This window comes from Pelophylax lessonae (assembly GCF_965119305.1).
Source record: "Pelophylax lessonae genome assembly, chromosome: 1".
In the NCBI taxonomy this organism is placed as follows: domain Eukaryota; kingdom Metazoa; phylum Chordata; class Amphibia; order Anura; family Ranidae; genus Pelophylax; species Pelophylax lessonae.
The window spans coordinates 229,285,473-229,305,573 of NC_138768.1; the positions used below are offsets into that span (position 1 = coordinate 229,285,473).

The 20,101-nt window shown below is 41.5% G+C and overlaps 1 protein-coding gene across 4 annotated transcripts in view; it reads right to left on the bottom strand.

Annotated features, from left to right (window-relative positions):
- KDM2B (lysine demethylase 2B) overlaps window positions 1-20,101 on the bottom strand; it is a 246,416-nt gene that overhangs the window by 99,602 nt on the left and 126,713 nt on the right. For all 4 annotated transcript variants that reach the window (XM_082244129.1, XM_082244128.1, XM_082244130.1 and 1 more), the window contains one exon: window positions 18,606-19,060. In XM_082244129.1, coding sequence (XP_082100255.1) covers window positions 18,606-19,060 — 455 coding nt within the window. The remainder of the gene's footprint in view (window positions 1-18,605; window positions 19,061-20,101) is intronic.

Below are 20,101 nucleotides of genomic sequence, written 5' to 3' on the forward strand. Positions count from 1 at the left end.
GTAATGGTAAGGACTGCATACTCCCGCAGCTTAACAGCTCGTGCTATCAGCACTCCTATATTTTCTTTTGAGGTGTTACACTTAAAACTTTGTACCATTCAGATACACTGCTTTTGTACCTAAGTTGTACAAACTTACTTTATCCTTCCTTCTCATGGTTTTCACATATGCTTGCACTGTACCGTGCTTTTTAAAGAAATGTATGTACCTTTTTCCAATAAGCTTGGCTTGTTGAAGTTAAATAAAAAAAAAGGGCCAAAAAAACAACGCAGCCACCAAATCTAATGATTGGTAAGTTGCAATATATTACATTTTTTGGTTTTGGGTTCATTACTGCTTTAATTCCCTGCTGCATCTCTAGTATTGTCTTAGAGAGGAAGGTTAGAGAGGAAGTCTTCCACCTCAGGCAGTGAGCTTTATTTTTAGTTTCTTCACATATACTATCCCTATGGTGAGGACGACACAAATTCCAAAATTAAGCATTACCATATCCTCCATACAATATAAAATAATCCACTCATGAGAATGGAATCAGGAGCTGTAGCTTACTTTGATTTCATGGTGGGACCAGTTAGCAGGGACTATGACTGAGTCACACAGATGTAAAATAACAAAAGGGTTATACCAAAAGTCTTACTAGAATTCTGCTCCACCCTACAAAAACTAGTCATTTTCTTAACTACTCCATCAAAGCATCTGCTGATCGTTTTCTTTTATGGACATTTTTGGTTTTCTAAATACTTGTGTAATAGATAGAAAAAAGCAGTGCACACAGTCAAATCTATCGTTTACGAATGTACCAAAATTCAGGTGGCATTCAGCAAGCTAGTAATGGTAAGTCAGAAGCAGCAAGTGCAATTTAAAAAAAAAAAGGTAGGGAAATTTTCTTTCCAAAAACGAAGAGTGACCAATATATATTTGCATATTCTTTGCATATCTGAACACTGCAGTTATACTGCTTTAGATTACCCTTCTGTACAGTTATACAACAATATGGGTACTAGCTATGTCATGCTAAAAATGTAATACACTGCTAGACCTCCCCTAGTAGAGATACTCTGGAAAGCCATAAAAGGTATTATTCCCATAATTTTCACACAGTAGTGAGTTATGGCAGAAAACGAATTCCATAAAAACTACTGGTGCAGAAAAATAAAACCTTTGCAAAATTATTAGATTCTAAAATTAGAAATAACTCAAAGAGACATCAGTATACATTTCTTCACTGAATTTAGGCCTTCAGCTCTTCTGGGAAGGCTGTCCACAAGGTTTAGGAGTGTGTCTATGGGAATGTTTGACCATTCTTCCAGAAGCACATCTGTGAGGTTGGGCACTGATGTGGCACACAGTCTCCGGTCCAATTCATCCCAAAGGTGTTCTATCGGGTTGAGGTCAGGACTCTGTGCAGGCCAGTGAAGTTCCTCTACCCCAAACTTGCTCAGCCATGTCTTTATAGAGCCTGCTTTGTGCAATGGTCCAAATCATTTTGTGGAGAGGGGGGGATTATGGTGTAGGGTTGTTTTTCAGGGGTTGTGCTTGGCACCTTCGTTTAAGTGAAGGGAATACAGCATACCAAACATTTTGGACAATTTCATGCTCCCAACTTTGTGGGAACAGTTTGGGGATGGCCTCTTCTTGTTCCAACAGGACTTCGCACAAGGCCTCTTCTGGACAACCCTGGGCTGTGGGCTTATCAGAATCTGGATTTGACTCTGTTTAGAAATATAATTTTTGCTGCAATATGTTTTATGCTTGCTGCAGATGCGCCACTTTTCAGGCACATTAGGGTACCCCCCAGGCACTATATTTAAAGGAATTTTTCATTTTTATTGTTGCACTTTAAGCATAATTAAAATCACTGCTCCTGAAAAAAATTATAGTTATTTTATTTTTTTATTGATACATGTCCCCCAGGGAAGTACCCAGTCCCCCATACCCTTTTCTGGCCAATTACTTGCATATAAACCTTCAAAATGGGCACTTTGATTTTTCTTGTTCGGTTCCTATAGAATTTATTGGGGTTCACTGTTTGGGTTAGAACATTACCCCTGTTCGGGAGTTCTGCTGCGAACCAAACAGGGGGTGTTCGGCCCATCCCTAGTACTCAATTAAGGGGGGGAATGTCAATCACCTAGATCACATGTGTCAAATGCAAGGCCCGCGGGTCAAATCCGGCCCTCCAGGCCATTTCATGTGGCCCTCACACACCTCCTACAGGTGAGCGGAGAGCACTGAAGTTAGAGAGGGTGGGGGACTTGACATCTGATGTAAGGGGGGGGGGGCATTGCTCTGGACATAATATAATAATATAATATAATTATGAGAACAATATTTATCATATTTGCAGATGTTTTTCTGGCATGCCCGCTCTACAGAAGCCGGACGTTTGGCTTGCTTCTGTCAGGTAGGCTGCTGTATACACAGGCTGAATATCTGCCAGTTTCGGTTAACATGCATTACAGATACAACCGGTCCTTTAAAGAGCAACCATAATGCTTATGTAGTCCGGAACTAACCCATGGTATGTATGTGAGCCGCTCAGGCTGCTAGGAAGCGTAGTTCTGTGCTTGCTGCTGTGAGTGCTGGCCGGGAAGGAACCCGCCCACGCTCCAAACAATGACAGATCAGAGCTGAAGATCCCAGGAGCTGCAAATCAGAACAAGACCTACTGTGTACAGAGAAGTGGCAGTCTCAGCCTGGACCCCCACCAGGCCAGGTCCCCAATGTATTTCACTCCGTCCACTGGGGCTTACACATGGACTTCTTCTGTTCAGACATATGACTCCTGGGATCTTCAGCTCCTATCTGTCATGGCCCGCAATGAAATAGAGTTTGACACCCCTGACCTATATTTACATTTTTTCTGGCCAAATTACAGTTTTCTCCCAAGAGAGGCCAGCACTAGAAAAATCTGCAAAGAAATGCTTAACTCATCTTAGCTGGCACATGATCACACCTTTGCTTGAGATGAACTTTCAGATTTTTAACTTTGACAAGTTTCTAAATCCTGCGTGTGCAAGCCATCGAAAGGTTGCTTATTCACTCTTCGACCAGTCTTGTGAATTGCCTGCTACTCCTGGATATGGCAAATGATGCTCTCCTCTTCCTCTCAAACTAAACTGGTGGGTGTCAAGAGTAACCAATCACCTGATGCTCACCAAGTGCTGCCATGTAGGAACAGGTCCTTACCCTTGTGTAAGCATCAAACCAGACAGATCAGGAGAGGTTACAAAGGAATTCTGTTGGGGCAGCTTTATAAAAAAAAAAAAATAAAAAAAAGACCAAGCAACATTATATGTTAGTGTAGGTTTCTATATATTTGGGACAATTAACCTAAAAAAGGTGTGCTACTACAAGAAAACAGCTGCTTTCACATTAATACAAAATGTAGCAGGGCCAGTAATCTAGTATGCCAGGCTGTGGGAAAACATGGTCTACTGCAGTAATAGAAATACTGTAGATCCAGCAATCACTTCCTTAAAGGCATTAACTGTCCTCTTTAAAGCGGAGCTCCAGTCTCCTAAGCAATTTTTTTGATAAAAGCACCCCTTTGAGTCCTAGTACTTTTACTATATTTGGATATTAGCATAACTGTCCTCATACTTGTTTTTTCTAAATCTGTAATCTCTTACTTGATCTCGAAAGCAGGCAGTGACCATCAAGAATGTGGGCATCTGAAACCCGCTCCTGTGTATTTCTGGGATTCGGTGCAGCTGGGACCTCTGCGCAGTGAAGCCACTGAGTGGCTCTCTCTTCCCGACAGGTTGCCATAGCAATGGCGGCGTGGGCGAAAGTTCCCGCCAAGTTGCTATAACAACCTGTCAGTCATGACATCCCAGTCTTCCCCTGCGTGTCATTTCCGGTCTGAAAATAATGCAATGATTTTGTCAATAGGATATTCAAAAGGACTTCTGGGATACATGACGCCACCATCCCAGGAGCCCTTGCAAATTGCCTAGGTGGCCACAGCCAGAAGTGCTTCAGAAGAAAAGTGAAAAAAGGTATTCACAAAGAAAAAATAAATAAATAATTTATTACCATTTATTATAGCATTCAGGATGGGCATGACAGTAATTGGACTTTCAAAAAAATGGGTGGAACTCTGCTTGAAGGTCATTAAAATAATTCTACATACAGGACCACAGGTAAACCTTACAGGTTCATCCTGTATATACCCCCTTTTCCAGCTACTTCAATTCAAAGCCTAAAGCCCCGTACACACGCAACGATTATCGGCCGACCGATCGTCCGTTTTTTGTCCAGAGTTGTGTTTTGTTGGTTGGAATGTGCCTAGACTGCACACAAATTTTCTCGCACAACAAAATTCTACTTCAGAAGTGATGTCATGTGTTGGTTTGCTTTGTGTTTTCTTCACTGAGCATGCCTAGACTTGCTCATCAGATTTTTCCCTGTCGAAATCTGTACCGACTGCACGAAAATCGGCCGTTATGTTGACAATTTTATGTTTTAAAAAATTTATGTTTTAAAAAATGTTATAGTCTGCACACCAGATTTTTTTCGGCCGAAAAGTCAGAGTTGGTTGTCGGAAGCATCATACTAACAAGCCGAAAATCGGCAGATCGGTCGTCAGACGAAAATTCCCTGCCAATTTTCGACGCGTGTGTACGAGGCTTAAAAGGTTTCTGAACATATGGGAACGTTTTCCCTATCTAGCTGGCAAAAAATTAGTGTGACTAACATTTTTTGCCCAAACCTCATTGGGGGAGGAGCAAATCAGGCAGCCAAGTTATGTTTCCCAGCACAGTGGCAATTTTTTTTCTCATATGGGACAGACATGTGTCAAGATCATCTGCAGAGTGCACCCAACCCTCTGCCATAAGCCATCTTTAAAGCAAACAAATTTCTACAATGTAATGAGTGTTACTCCTGTGCTACCTGTGAAATCCTATCTAGCAGGTGTAAACTGAATAACTGTGATACAATATTAAAATTAAATAAATGAAAAGTATGTTGCTGCCGCTAGCATCAATGTGTGTTCCCACACAAAGTGAAGTGGCAATGTGTTTGATTCTGCACAGCTAAGTAACAATGTCCTGATGTGTAACAAACAAATGGATTACTAACGAATAGCGCGTTCGCTCAAAAACTGCGATCTTATTAATCACGTGGTCAATACCATATAAATAAAACGTCGAAATACCAAAACATTGATGGTTTAAAGTTGGTGTGATTCAAAAGAATAGTGATGCACTGAGTGTTATACTAAACTGTTCTGTGGGTACGCGAACACCAGATATCTCAGAATAAGTGACTGGAAACTTCACACACTAGGTGCCACCCTTGTGCTCTGTGCTCTGAACGCTCACCTCCAGGTTGATGTCATATAGCCTGTACAGGATTATCCTCCTAGGTTGAGATGGTGGTCCTCCTCTTCCTCCCTCTGGGGGGCTCTCGGTTAGAGCCTCCTAAGGGTTCCACTACAGGGGAGTGTTGTGCCTTTAAGACTGCACTGGATTCATGCTGCCCAAATGCTCACTCGTATAGGGGATAGATTACAGAGCCTCATGGTGCAGTATTGAGGTAGCATAAAATATTTATTAAACCAAATACACTTACAATTAAAACTCTTTAAATGCACTTCATTTCGAATCCCAGACTTTGCTTACGCATGACGTAACTTCCAGAAACGTGGACCGGAAGTGACGTCATGCGGAAGTAAAACCTGGAGGGGATAGTTCTAAGAGTACAAGGGTGGCACCTATTGTGTGAAGTTCCAGTCACTTATTCTGAGATATCATGTGTTGACACTCGCAGAACTGTTTTATATATAAAAAAAAAAAGTATTCATACTCCTTGCAATTTTCCAAATTTTGTCATGTTACAACCAAAAATGTAAATTTATTTTATTGGGATTTTATGTGATAGACAAACACAAAAGTAGCACATAAAATTGTTAAGTGGAAGGAAAAATAATAAATGGTTTTAAAAAGGTTTTACAAATAAATATCTGAAAAGTGTGGCATTTGTATTCAGCCCTCCTTTGTAGAACCACCTTTCACTACAATTACAGCTGCAAGTCTTTTTGGGTAAGTCTCTACCAGCTTGGCACATCTAGAGTAAAATTTTTACGTATTCTTCTTTGCAAAATAGCTCAAGCTCTGTCAGATTGGATTGGATGGAGAGCTTCTGAACAACAATTTTCAACTCCTGCCACAAAGTCTCAATTTTATTTAGGTCTGGACTTTGACTGGGTCATTCAGGCATATGAATATGCTTTGATCTAAACCAGGGGTCGCCAAACTGTGGCTCGGGAGGCAAATGCAGCTCTTTGCGTGCCTTTATGTGGCCCTTAGGGCACGGTTTCTCTCACTGACACCAACTATGGGGCACGGTTTCTATCACTGACACCAACTATGGGGTAACCTTTTTTACAGACACCAATAACGGGGTTCTATTCTTCCGACTGATACCAATAATGAGGCACTATTCTTCCTACTGATTCAAATTATGGGGTACTATTCTTCTTACGGACACCAGTGATGGAACACTATTCTTCATGCTAACACCAATGAATGAGTACTATTCCTTCCATTATCAATGACTTGATACTATTTCTCCCAGTGACACCAACATCCAGCCCCGTAAGTCTAAAGGACAAAAAACTGGCCCTTTGTTTAAAAAGTTTGGAGACCCCTGATCTAAACCATTCCATTGTAGTTCTGGCTGTATGTTTAGGGTCATTGTCCTGCTGAAAGTTGAACCTCCGCCCCCCATCTCAAGTCTTTTGCAGACTATCAGGTTTTCTTCTAAGATTGCCATGTATTTGGCTATATCCATCTTCCCATCAACTCAGACCAGCTTCCCTGTCCCTGCTGAAGAAAAGCATCCCCACAACATGATGCTGCCACTACCATATTTCACAGTGGGGATAGTGTATTCAGGGTGATGTGCAGTGTTCGTCATCCCCCACACAGAGTTTTGCTTTTAGGCCAAAAAGTTAAATTTTGGTCTCTGCTGATCAGAGCACCTTCTTCCACGTTTGCGGTTAGGTGGCTTCTGAAGGAAATTGGTTCCAGTAGATTTTAGTTAGGGGTATCAGAGTAAAGAGGGCTGAATACAAATGCACGCTACACTTTTCACATATTTGTTAAACATTTATAATTTTCCTTCCACTTCACAATTATGTGCCACTTTGTGATGGTCCATCACATAAAATCCCAATAAAATCCATGTTTTTGGTTGCAACATTACAAAATGTGGAAAATTTCAAGGGGAGTGAAAAATGTTTTCAGGGCACTGGAACAATAGTGCATCACCTATTTGAATCACACAAACTTTACACAATTTATTGGAATTTTGATGGTTAAAAATGGTTGTAAACCTCTGGTTTTTTTTTTTTGGGAACCTGCAAGGTAAAGCCATACTAGCACATTATGTTAAACCTGCCTTAAAACAAAGCCCTCCTACGCTGAGAAGTCAGCACTGCAGGGGCTACCATCTTCACCAGTCTTGTTTCTGGGTTTCCGGACTCCGGCTCTGTGACTGTCTGGAGCCGCTATGATATCACAGCACAGGGCTCTGAAGGAATGGCACAGGTGGCCGTTCCTTCAGAGCGCATGTGCCAGTGATGTCACCGGCTGCATGCAATGTGAAGATTTCTTAAATGGTGCACGTTTTAGGAGATATTTACACTACCTATAGATAAGCCTTTATTGGCTTACCTATACGTAAAAAGTGAAAGATGTAAGTTTACTTCCACTTTAATTTTTAGGTTATTGATCACGTAATTAACTGGGTATAAGATCACAGTTTTTGAGCGAACAAGCTATTCATCAGTAATCAATTTGTATATTGTTACACATTGGAACACAGTTACTTAGCAGCGCATCATCAAACACACTGCCCTTAAACTCCTACAATGGACCTTTATATTCATTATTTAGCATCTACAGGTAGGAATGGAGAAAATACTGCAGAGAGCTATTCCAGGAACCAGGTCAGATTATAGTAGAACTCCAGACAATTTTTTTAGATCTGGATAGAGATGGAAAGCAATGGAACCTTCTGCCATTTGGGAGATTTACCCATACTAGCTATTGCAGTATGGGACAGAAAGTTAACAGAAATCTCCCCAACGTTTTCTCTTTGACATGCACTATGACGAAAAGTAAGTATCTCCCCAATCCCTGACAAACAGTAAAAGCCTGACAGAGGTTCAAACCCTTGACCATTGTAATTAAAACCAGGGGAAAAAAAAACATAACATCTGATGATTGGACATTCTACTTTATGCCATAATTTTTTCAAACAAAAAAATGCACGTGTCACAACTGCCACTTTTCATTTTTCAGATGGTTTATGAATGAGGACTCATTTGCCATAGCTATTAACACTCAGATACTCTCCAGCTATGCCTCAACCAGCCTCTTCACTTATGATACAATCATTTGTTTTGATGCCAGAAAAGTCATTCTTCAGTGATTTGTTACTTGTCTGTGAGCGATCGCAGTCTAATAATAAGCTGAAGCAATGAACAGACATTATCTAGGACCATTGCAAAACTTAAAAGCCAAGTTCACCTTATTTTTTTTAATCCAGCTCCCTTTTGTACCAATATACCATTAATGTACCTCAGTTGCACAAAAATGCAAGCTTTCTTTGATTTTTAGAACAAGGCCTTACCTTAGCCCCTGCTGTGTTCATAGAACACGAAACTTTCCGGTCTGGTTTGTAGATTTGGGACATGAAAGTCAGTAAGACACAAAGATTACCAGCTGACCTCATTAGCACACATCCCGCACTTAACTAGATTTGCATGGCATCCTTGGCATCCCTCCACACGTGTATTTGCCTGGTTTATACATGTAAGCTGCTACAGCTGCTATGCTTGCATGGTATCCCCAGCATCCCTCCATAAAGGCCCAGGCCGGACATCCCTAATAAAGTGCAAGGACCTGCACGATTGGATACAGAGTGAATGTATAGATCTTTCTATACCATAGTTTTGGTAAATGTAAAAGGAAATTGTACAAGTCCTTGTTTACTTTAGCCTCTTTTAGATTGTAAGCTCTAACGAGCAGGGCCCTCCGATTCCTTTTGTTCCAAATTGTATTGTAACTAATGTCTGCCTTCATTTTTTTTTAGCGCTGTGCAAACTGTTGGCGCTATATAGAGAGGTCTTTGAAAACGCCCACGGATTGGGCGAAACGCGTTGACGTAATATCCGGCGTACTACCACGAGACGTCACTTCCGGTTGACTTCCTGGAGTTGGTGGAACGCACGCTAATGCGGCGTTCCTGATTGTTATCTACATGCCGTTTTTTTACTTCAATTTTATAAGTACCTTATAACGATTTGGGGGAATAAATAATTTTATTTAATTTTAATTTTCATATTACACTATTGGCCCCATTCTTTCTCTTCCATATATTTGGATACCTCGGATACTTTCTTGGAGTGATCCTATTAAGGCTTTTCGCATGGTATACACTGGAGCTCGGTGGCCATAACTGATCCCTTCAGGCGCTTAAAGACCATATTTGTGGTGAGTAGGGGACCTAGCGGGTCGGGACACTTTCTGGAGCTCCAATTGATTGGATCGATCGTCTTGCACTTGAGCACTTTATATTATATTTTTACAGCTATCTGCACTAAGGACTTTATATATATATATTGGTAGCTATTTTGATGTTTAGATGCAATACCAATAGCTATTTTGCACAGATCACTTTGCACTTTGAGATATTTATTCATTTTTGTTTCATTGCTAGCGCTGTTTTAACTTTGTATACACACGCTATATAAATCCTGTATAATAATAATAATAATTAATGCCTGCGCTTCCTGGCACTTTAACCGGTTGCCGACCACCGCACGACTATATACTGCGGCGGTCAGCCCCGGCCAGGCAGAGAGACGTATCGATACGTCACTCGCCTGTCACTGACTTGCGAGCCTATTGCGGGCGGGCGCGCGCCCGCCGCGGCTCGTTCACATACAAGTCAGTGCGTGTGACACAGTGAGTGTGTCACACTACGATCGCTCCTGTGAAGGGAGAAAGGCGGAGCGGCTTATGTAAACAAGCCGCCCGTCATTCTCCCTGGTGTAAAAATTAAGATCTGACAGTTCTACTATGTAGAACCGTTGATCTTTGCTTTTACACCAATAGCCATGTCCCTGCACAGTTAGAAACACGCCCCTAGGACACACTTAACCCCTCCCTGTCCAATAAAGTTAACCCCTTCCCTGCCAGTGTCATTTTTGCAGTAACAGTGCATATATATATATATATAGCACTGATTACTGCAGTAATGTCACTGGTACCCCCAAAAGTGTCAAAAATGTCAGTCAAGGGTCCGATCTGTCCGCCGCAATGTCGCAGTACCGAAAAAAAAAAAAAAAAATCGCAGATCGCCGCCATTACTCGTTAAAAAAAAAAAAACACCAAAAATGACAAAAATCTTTCCCTTTGTTAGTAAACGCGATAACTTTTGCGCAAACCAATCAAAATACGCTTTTTGCAATTTTTTTTACCAAACATATGTAGCGTAAAACAATTTGGCCGAAAATGTTAAATTTTGATTTTTACATTTTTTGGGGGGGGGGGGGGGGGAATTTCATATAAAAAAAAAAGTGAAAAATATTGTTATTTTTGCAAAAATTACGCTCTTTTTTTGTTTATAGCGCATGTGTAAAAAATCGCACAGGTGATCAAATACCACCAAAAGAAAGCTCTGTTTGTGGGAAAAAAAGGATGTGAAATTCGTTTAGGTACAGCGTCGCACGACCGCGCAATTGTCCGTCAAAGTCACGCAGTAAAAAAAAAAATCGCAAAAAACCCCCTGGTCTTTTAGCAGCCAAATCCTCCGGGGCTTAAGTGGTTAAGAGGTTTCTGACCATGTGACCGCCGCGATTGGCTGTCATAACAGCCACATGATCCAAAAGGTCCTGATCCCGAAGAGATTCCCTTAGCCGCCGGTAACTGTGCCAGGAACGCGCAGGGCGTGTGCGCTCGGCACAGCTCGGTTTACATTCAGGTACACATATAGGCAGACTCTTGGGCCTTAAGGCCCACACGCCTAGAGGCCGCATATATATGGGTACCACTGGCGTAAAGGAGATCAAAGAAGGAATAGAAAACCCGTTGGGGAAAAAAAAGTTGATATAATATATATATATTTACCCTGGTCTCTGTACTGCAGAGTGTGACGTCATTGGTTTTCTCGGTGGGATTCCAGGGAATGAGTATCTTAAATCTGGCAGGAAGACACTCCAGCACAGTACAGGAGTGTAGCGATCACCAGATACTATGTATCTGGTGATTGACATCACATCACCTTTGCCTAGGTGTCCTGGGTGGATGCTGGGGGATGGGGGCAAGTAAGTATATTTAGTATATACTTTCTGTATTTTTATTTTTTTTTAAACTTTCATGCGGTCTTAATTGACAGACAAAAAGAGAAGAATGCAGCCACCACCTTTAAGAACTGGTAAACCGCAAAATATTGTATACTTGTTCTGGAGTTTGGTTTGCCATTAAATATTCCCGAGTAGTGCTGTAGGAGGATTTAAGAGATACACCTGTTCAAAGTTTGGCAATTGCCATAGACGGTTTCTGCAACCACAGGAAAGAAATTTTGGTTTCCCCCATCAACAAAGAGTGTCGATAAGGGAATCTTTCCTGCCGGGACACTGTCTTCTCCTGGCAGGAGGGCATGGGAAACGTGCCTGCTGGGAGAAGACAGTGATTATCGCTAGCGGCTATAGTGGCCGTTAGCATTTATCACAAGAGAATCCGGCATGCTGGTTGCAGTGAACTTCCCCACTGTGTATATTTAAAGAAGACTGTCTTAATGAGCTAGGAGGAAGTATGGCCAAACGGACCAGAGGAGATACAGGCACACCATTCAACGTATCCCCAGCCATGATCACAGGGATGCAAACAGACCACAGAAGCGCAGATTTGCTTCTGTGCTGGTCTTGGTCAGTCTGAAATGGGATCCTAGCAGAACTTGTAGGATTACCAATTTTTTTTTTATTTTAAGTAAAAAAGTAGCAATTAAAATTCTGAAGGGTAGATTTTTTAAAAATATGCATAAAACATGCACATATATATAATGGGGGGGGGGGGGGGGGGGAGTACCACGCTTCAAAGATTCATTGTATTGTGTACAGTATTAGTGAACAAATAGGTTAATAAAAAGTGGATAATAATTAAAATATTCAGACCTTGATAATGGATATAAAAAGAAATCTAAATAAACCATTCCTATATGTCATCAAATAACCAATGTCAAATACATTCCATATATCAATAATAATTATAGTGCTCAAGTGGTGATGTACAGTATTCAATAGCGGGAAACAAATATCTGACTAATAAAATGAATATATTAAATATTAAAGTGCTTAACGTGATATTATGTGCAGTAAAAATTATATAGATATAAATAAAGATATACAGTTGCTGTATTGCAAAACCTCCAAATAAAAAGTGCCAAATATGATATAAAGTGCTCAAGTGTCCCAAAATATCAAAAAAAGCATAGAGCGCTGATTATCCTCTTCCAAGTATCTCTATGAATTTTCTTCCACCTTAGTGATAGTAGAGGGTGCTCTGTGGTGCTCTTCACCTGTGGGTGTGCTAAATGCTCACCTTAAATATTCAGGTATGGCACCTTTAGATCTAGAAAAGATCTGTACTCTCCTCCTCTCCTTCTTAGGGTGTATGTGGTGGAGGGATGGTGGTATACTTCTCCTGCTCTGGACCAATTTGCGGGCCCTCCGGTACTACCTCGCATCTCAAAATAAGGGGCCAATATAGTGTAGTATATTCAATCCAATCAATTTATTAAATAAAAGTCATAACAACTCACAAACATTGCCGTTCTGAGAAGTTTTTGTAAAGCTGCGGGTCAAACTTTCCCGTTCCGCATGCCACTTCCGGTGCTACACCCTACGTGTTACGTCACGGTCGCTCATGCGACTTCTTCAGGAGATCCCCTGAAGAAGTCACAAGAGCGACCATGACGTAACGCAACGTAATCCGAGGTAGTACTGGAGGGCCCGCAAATTGGTCCAGAGCAGGAGAAGTATACCACCATCCCTCCACCACATACACCCCAAGAAGGAGAGGAGGAGAGTACAGATCTTTTCTAGATCTAAAGGCGCCATACCTGAATATTTAAGGTGAGCATTTAGCACACCCACAGGTGAAGAGCACCACAGAGCACCCTCTACTATCACTAAGGTGGAAAGGTGGAAGAAAGTTCATAGAGATACTTGGAAGAGGATAATTAGCTCTCTATGCTTTTTTTGATATTTTGGGACACTTAAGCACTTTATATCATATTTGGCACTTTATTTGGAGGTTGTGCAATACAGCAACTGTATATCTTGGTTTGAATATTGCACTGAACACTTTATTGGCACATTTTATATTTATATCTATATAATTTTTACTGCACATATCACCTTAAGCACTTTAATATTTGATATATTCATTTTATTACAGTCAGATATTTATATGTTTTCCGTTATTGAATACTGTACATCACCACTTGAGCACTATAATTATAGATATATGGAATGTATTTGACATTGGGTATTTGATAGTTACATAGTTACATAGTAGGTGAGGTTGAATAAAGACAATAGTCCATCCAGTTCAACCTGAGTAGGTGTGTGTGGCTGTAATCATCTCACATACCCCTGAATGTTCTGATCCTTGAGATGCACGTCCAATAGTCTTTTGAAAGCCACAATACTACCCGCAGAAACCACCTCTTGTGGTAGAGAATTCCACAATCTTGTAGCCCTAACAGTAAAGAACCCCCCACGTTGCCTGAGGTTAAAACGCTTCTCCTCTAATCGCATTGTATGCCCCCGAGTCCTCATGCAATCCCTTCGACTAAACAGCTTTTTTTCTAAGCCGAGATCCCCATTGAGATATTTAAAAATTGCTATCATGTCCCCCCTCAGGCGTCTCTTCTCCAGGGAGAATAAATCAAGTGATTGTAGACGCTCTTCATAATCAAGGTCCTCCAATCCCCTAATTAGTTTAGTTGCCCTTCTCTGGACTTTCTCCAGCTCCAACACATCCCTTCTGAGGACTGGCGACCAGAACTGGACAGAATACTCCAGATGCGGTTGGACCAGAGTTTTATAAAGTGGAAGGATTATAGTCTTATCTCTGGAATACATCCCTTTCTTTATGCATGCTAATATTCTGCTAGCTTTGGCGGCTGCCGCTTGACATTGCATGCTGTTGCCTAGTCTATCATCAACCAAGACTCCCAGATCTTTCTCCATTTTTGATTCCCCCAAGGGTTCCCCTCCTAACGTGTATTGTGCTTTTATGTTTCTAGTCCCCAAGTGCAAAACCTTACACTTCTCCACGTTAAACCTCATTTGCCAAGTCGTTGCCCACTCCGTTATTTTGTCCAGGTCATCCTGTAGGATATCTGCTTCATGCTGTGTGGTTATTGCCCTGCCCAATTTTGTGTCATCTGCAAAAACTGCTATTGAACTACTGACCCCGACCTCAATGTTGTTTATGAATAAATTGAACAAGGTTGGACCCAGGACTGAGCCTTGGGGGACCCCGCTTACTACCTCAGACCAGTCTGAGTACGCGCTGTTTATTACCACCCTTTGGACACGGCCTTTTAGCCAGTTCCGTATCCAAAAGCAAACCCTGCTGTCGATACCTGCAGACCTTATTTTATAGATTAAGCGCTTATGGGGAACTGTATCAAACGCCTTAGCGTCCTATATGATGACATATAGGAATGGTTTATTTAGATTAATTTTTATATCCATTATCAAGGTTTGAATATTTTAATTATTATCCACTTTTTATTAACACATTTGTTCACTACTACTGTACACAATACAATGAACCTTTGAAGCGTGGTACCTCCCCCCATTTTTTTCAATTCTTCTACTGCACGGTTAACCGTAATAGGTACAAGCAGCATCAAGGGTATTTACATCCATAACTCTTAGGACAGCGCAAGGCTCACACCCATATATATACATGCACATATATTGCTTCCTAATTTTTGGGGGGTAACAAACTTTAAAAGAATTATGGGGTTAACTTTTTTCCAGGCTGATACTTACCTAGCTGGATGCGGCATCGGTTCGATGCTGCATCTGTCCCCCGGCGCCTCGAAAGCTGGATACACACTATACAATTTTCTTTAGATTTTTTCCTTTAAATTTACCAAAACCATTTAATATGGTGGATAAACCTAAACAGTTACAATTTGTATGCAATCAGACAGGCTCTTGCACTTTATAGTTGGAAGGTAAATCTAAAGGAAATGGAACAAAAGTGGATAGGGTGTACCCAGCTTTAGACTGAGAACCGAGCGATCCAATACTGCAGATGGCTCAGCTCTTACAGCTCCCCGAGCAGAGAGCTACTTTCAGTTAGCAGCTGTCTGCCTGCCCCCCCCCCCCCCCCCCAGGCGCTCGATAGAGTGCTGGGCTGTGGAGGGGCGGGAGCAGCCGGCTCAGGCTTTTAGCCACTTGCTGAGAGGCTGAGCTGGGTGTCGGTTCAGGTATGTGGGCGGTTCCAAACTCAATTGTTGCGATTTTGCCCAAGCCTGGACCGACTGTGTGACGTCAGCAGACTTTAGCCCGCTATCGGCTGAATAGGGGTCACAGGAGTGCCGAATGAACTGCACTCCTGTGATCCACAGGAGAAGTAGAGCCAAACGAGCTTTGCCTGTACTTCTTTAAATATATGTGGACTCCATGAACTTCTCTTACTTGGGTCCCTTTGTCTGGTGAAAGCATTGTTATAGCCGTTTGAGAAAAAACTATTGATCTTGACAGTAATCTTGTGAGCCTACAACTTCCTGGGCGGTTATCAATTACATTGTTCTTAGCCATCTCTGAGGACTATAAAATCACATTCCTTTAAGTCAGGGGTCTCCAAACTTTCTAAGCAAAGGGCCGGTTTACTGTCCTTCAGACTTTGGGAGGGCCGAATTGTGGCCAGTGGGAGTGGAAAATTTTCTGGCATCAGTAGGAGTAAATATCGCCACATTTGGTATTAGGTTAGAGGAAGTGTGTCCCATTTTTGGTGTCAGTGGAAGAAATGGTGCTACATTGTTGGTGTTAGATGGCAGAATAGTGTCTTTTCAGTGGGAAGATTAGTGCCCCAAGGGCCAGATAAAGGCAAGCAATTAGCCACACCTGATTCCAGGCCGCAGTTTGGAAACCACTGCTCTAGGGTATGGACAATATGGTATTATCCATAGCTATATCAGGTTTTTGTTGTCATATATTCTTAGATGCACTAGATGCATCATCATCCTAAGACTTAAGTGTGTTACTGGCAGAACCACCAAGTGACATTTCTCTTGGCTTTACCAAAACTTACAGGTGCTGGAGACCCCAAAATTGTATCGCAGGTAGCCAAGACGCTCCCCTACAGCTGATAAAAATTTGGGGTCTCGGGGATGAAAGGGCGTGGAGCTGTGTCCCCGAGGCCCAGTTCTCGCGGTCACTGCTCCGTGCCCTTTCATCCCTGAGACCTCAAATTTTTATCAGCTGTAAGGGAGCGTCTTGGCTACCTGCGATACAATTTTGGGGTCTCCAGCATCTTTGGTTCGCTCGTGACAGCAATTTTCCCGTGGCGGTGTGTGTGCGTCCCTCCTCAGCCCCTCCTCCTCTCAATCAGCTGTTCGCTAAGTCTTAGAATTTCATCGGACCTTGAAAATGTCTTGTGTGCATGTGCACCGGGGCTCGCACCAGACGAAGTGATGAGGTCCGGAATTTTCATGGGTCCGACAAAATTTTAGAACACCGGCAACATGTTTCCAAAACGCTAGCCTTACACCTGTAGAATTTAGCTCAAACACTGCTTGTCCAAACATTTCATCATCTCTTCATGGATTCGACTAATTTTGAAACATTTTTGTTTGAGCGCCAAGTCAATGGCTCAATTTTCGTACAACAGATGTTCTACATTCAGATTAACTTTGATAAGCGCAAGTGTAAGTCTAGTTACAATTTTTCTTGGGGGAGCGAATTCAGTGAATAGAAAGGTGTTCATTCCCATTAGATTCGACAAATTGTTTTCAGTCTTGATTTTTTTTTCGCTCACTCTGGTTGAAACAGATTGAATCATCTCCTTTAACCCTTATATCATTTTGTTTAATGTTCTGAAAATGTCAATTTTCTAACAAAATTTTACAGGTGTAAAGTCTCTTAGATTTAAGAAAACATACAACATAAAAACAAACCCAAAAGGAATTCACTGCAAAGCCTTACTCTGTGGAAAGATATATTCTGTGGAAAGGCAAGTTCACGCCGAGGCAGAATCTGCTTGTAAGAACATAGCTGCAAATTGCTAGCTAGCCTTATACCACTAGTTAGGCAACATTGTAGTGTAGTAGTTCTAATGTGCAGTCCGTCACCCCTTCCATCCCCCATGATGTATTATGAATACAGTGCTGCATTTATTACAGTCTATGTATGTGCTTCTTATTATACGGCCATTGTTGTTTGTCTTTGTATGCCCATGCCAGTCTAGCACATCTGTCTTTACATGCTTTCCATTCTAGACATGGCTAGAAGGAGACAAAGTACAAAGAACCCAATCATGGCACTATGCATCCCCGACCTGCCTGGTATGGAAATGCATGGAAGGTATAACATATCAGCTGCAAAGGGACAGTAAGTAGTACCAAAAGAAACTATGCTCTATACAGATCATCATTTCCTTTTGCAGTTGAATTTATAACCTTGCCATCAAAATTATTGCTCAATGAAACACCCTTGGAGTTTATCCTCCCTGGTGGTGGTAGCAACTATTCAACAAGTCTCTATAAACCTAAATAGGGCCACACACTCACATTAGAGATGCTAGCGGTATGGCCCATTTTAAGCATAGAGCTCACACCAAGCACCAGAAAAGTTTTTCGATAGAGCCCAGTAAAAACCAGAGGATGATGCATCCATTTTTGAAGAGGTAAGTAAGTCAGCTCCTTGATGGGGAGGTTCTAAGTTAGATTAGGTTGGGGGCCTATAGAGGAATCAAGAAAACCTCCAGACTCGAGACAGAATCATGGTTCTAAAAATTTTTAGGTCCTTATAGGAGTAGAGTAACACAAAAAAAAACAAAAACAAAATACACTGCAGCTCACCAATCCTTAGATTTGGTTGCTCCATTGCTTTTCACTTTTCAGGCCAAAAAATATTTTCAGCAAGTACAGAAAATACCATGTTCCTCTTGCCAGAAATGCAGAGTTCCTTCACTTCCTCTGCATTATTCAGAAAGTATAAATATCCTTATCATCGTTATGTAAGCTACTGGTCCTATCATTCCACCAATGAAGTCCAGCCACTGACAACTATGGCTGCCACCACAGATTCAGTCGAAAAAAAATTCTGGGGGGTTTAGGTAGACTTTTGGCAGAATAAGGATAACAGCAGCAAATGCAAGTCAAATTATCAAATTAACATTTTCCCTCTGTGACAGAACTATATCTAAAATACAACTGAATTAAAATACAACTGAATCTAAAATACACCACCATTAAACTTGAAATCAAATGAAAAAAGAGCATGCGTTTAATATATAAAGATTATTTTGTTTAAATATCTAGTATAAAATTACTATACCAACCTTCATATCTTCCAGAAGAGCGTGTGGATTTTCTAATCCATCTGGAACACATTTCTTATTCTCAGGAAGAGACTCTAGTTTCTCCACGAGGGCTTTCAAGCCCTTCAGTTCAAACTCTGTTAGGTGTGTCCATCTGGAAGTCACCTCTGTAGATGGAGATTCTGATGGGGTTTTTGGGAAGTCACTGTGCACAACAGACCTGGAGCTTTCATCAGAGTCATTAGATAGAGTCCTTTTTAAATAGTGCATTAATGTGGCCTTTTGTTTCTTTTCTGCTGACTCTTTGCCATCCGACTGTGTACTATTGGGTGTCAAGGATTCATCACCTGATAGCTTGGATATCTTTTCTCCATGGTCATCTTTCTCATCCAGCGTATGTGCATCACAGGATTCTTCCTCCATTTCTAACCAAGAATCCGAGGACAAGCTGTCTATACTGGGCCTTCCTGTTGATTCTAGGACAAACAGTAATAAAGTATACATTATTTTCAGCACTTTGAAACAAAGCTTGCTTTCTCCTTCTGAAGTGGAAACTTAGATATCCTATGCAAAAGGTTAGTCTAACAAAAATGAAAATGCAGTGAAAGGTGAATGATTTTGTGGCTTGTTGACCTTCTTTCTTACACCCCCAAAGATGGTAGTGGCAAGTCCCTCCTAGCAGGTTGACATCCTAGATCCCCAAAAGGACATCAAACTCATGTTGCTGCATACAAAAAACAACTTAACATGGTGGTAGCAGGTATATGTATATGCATAATGGTTGCAGCAAGCAGACATATCTCATGAGATAAAAAGGTAGTGGGGGCATGTCAACTAACCCTCTTCAAAACTGAAACACTAGATTTGGGTGTTCTGACTGTAAACCCAAAAAAGGTTGTGGCCAAGACCTGCCACCAACAAGGAATTATTGAAAAAATTCAATACTTGCTGGCTTTCTTGATATGCCTAAAAAAGTTAATGCTATGGCCATCCTAGAAAACTTAAAGATTAATAAAAAAAACAAAAAAAAAAACAAACACTTCTAGGAATAGTTAGTCCCCGTTCACACTAAGGCGACCTGTGAGGCGACCTGGTCGCCTCACAGGTCGCCGTAGGTCGCCTTCCATAGGGAAGCTGCGGACCCGTTCTAATAGGAGCGACACAAGTCGCTCCGACTTAGAAAAAGGGTCCGGAGCTTCTTTGGGGCGACCCGGAGGCAACCGCCATAGACTTCAATGTTATTAAGTCCGTGGCGGCCGCTCCGAGGTCGCGGCGCGCTGCTCGCACCGCGACCTCGGAGGTCGCCCCCCCAAGTCGGATCGCGACAATGTGAACGGGGCCTTAAAGTAGAACAAAAACGTAATACCAGGGCCGCATTCTTATTTTGTTTAAAAATATATAGTTATACCCCAGCTTTGTTTAAATTTTTTCTCCCAGTGCTATGAAACGGTTGTAGTCTCCTTGTATGGATTATGGATATGTGGATTTTCAGCAGCCACTGAATATCATAGTTTCAC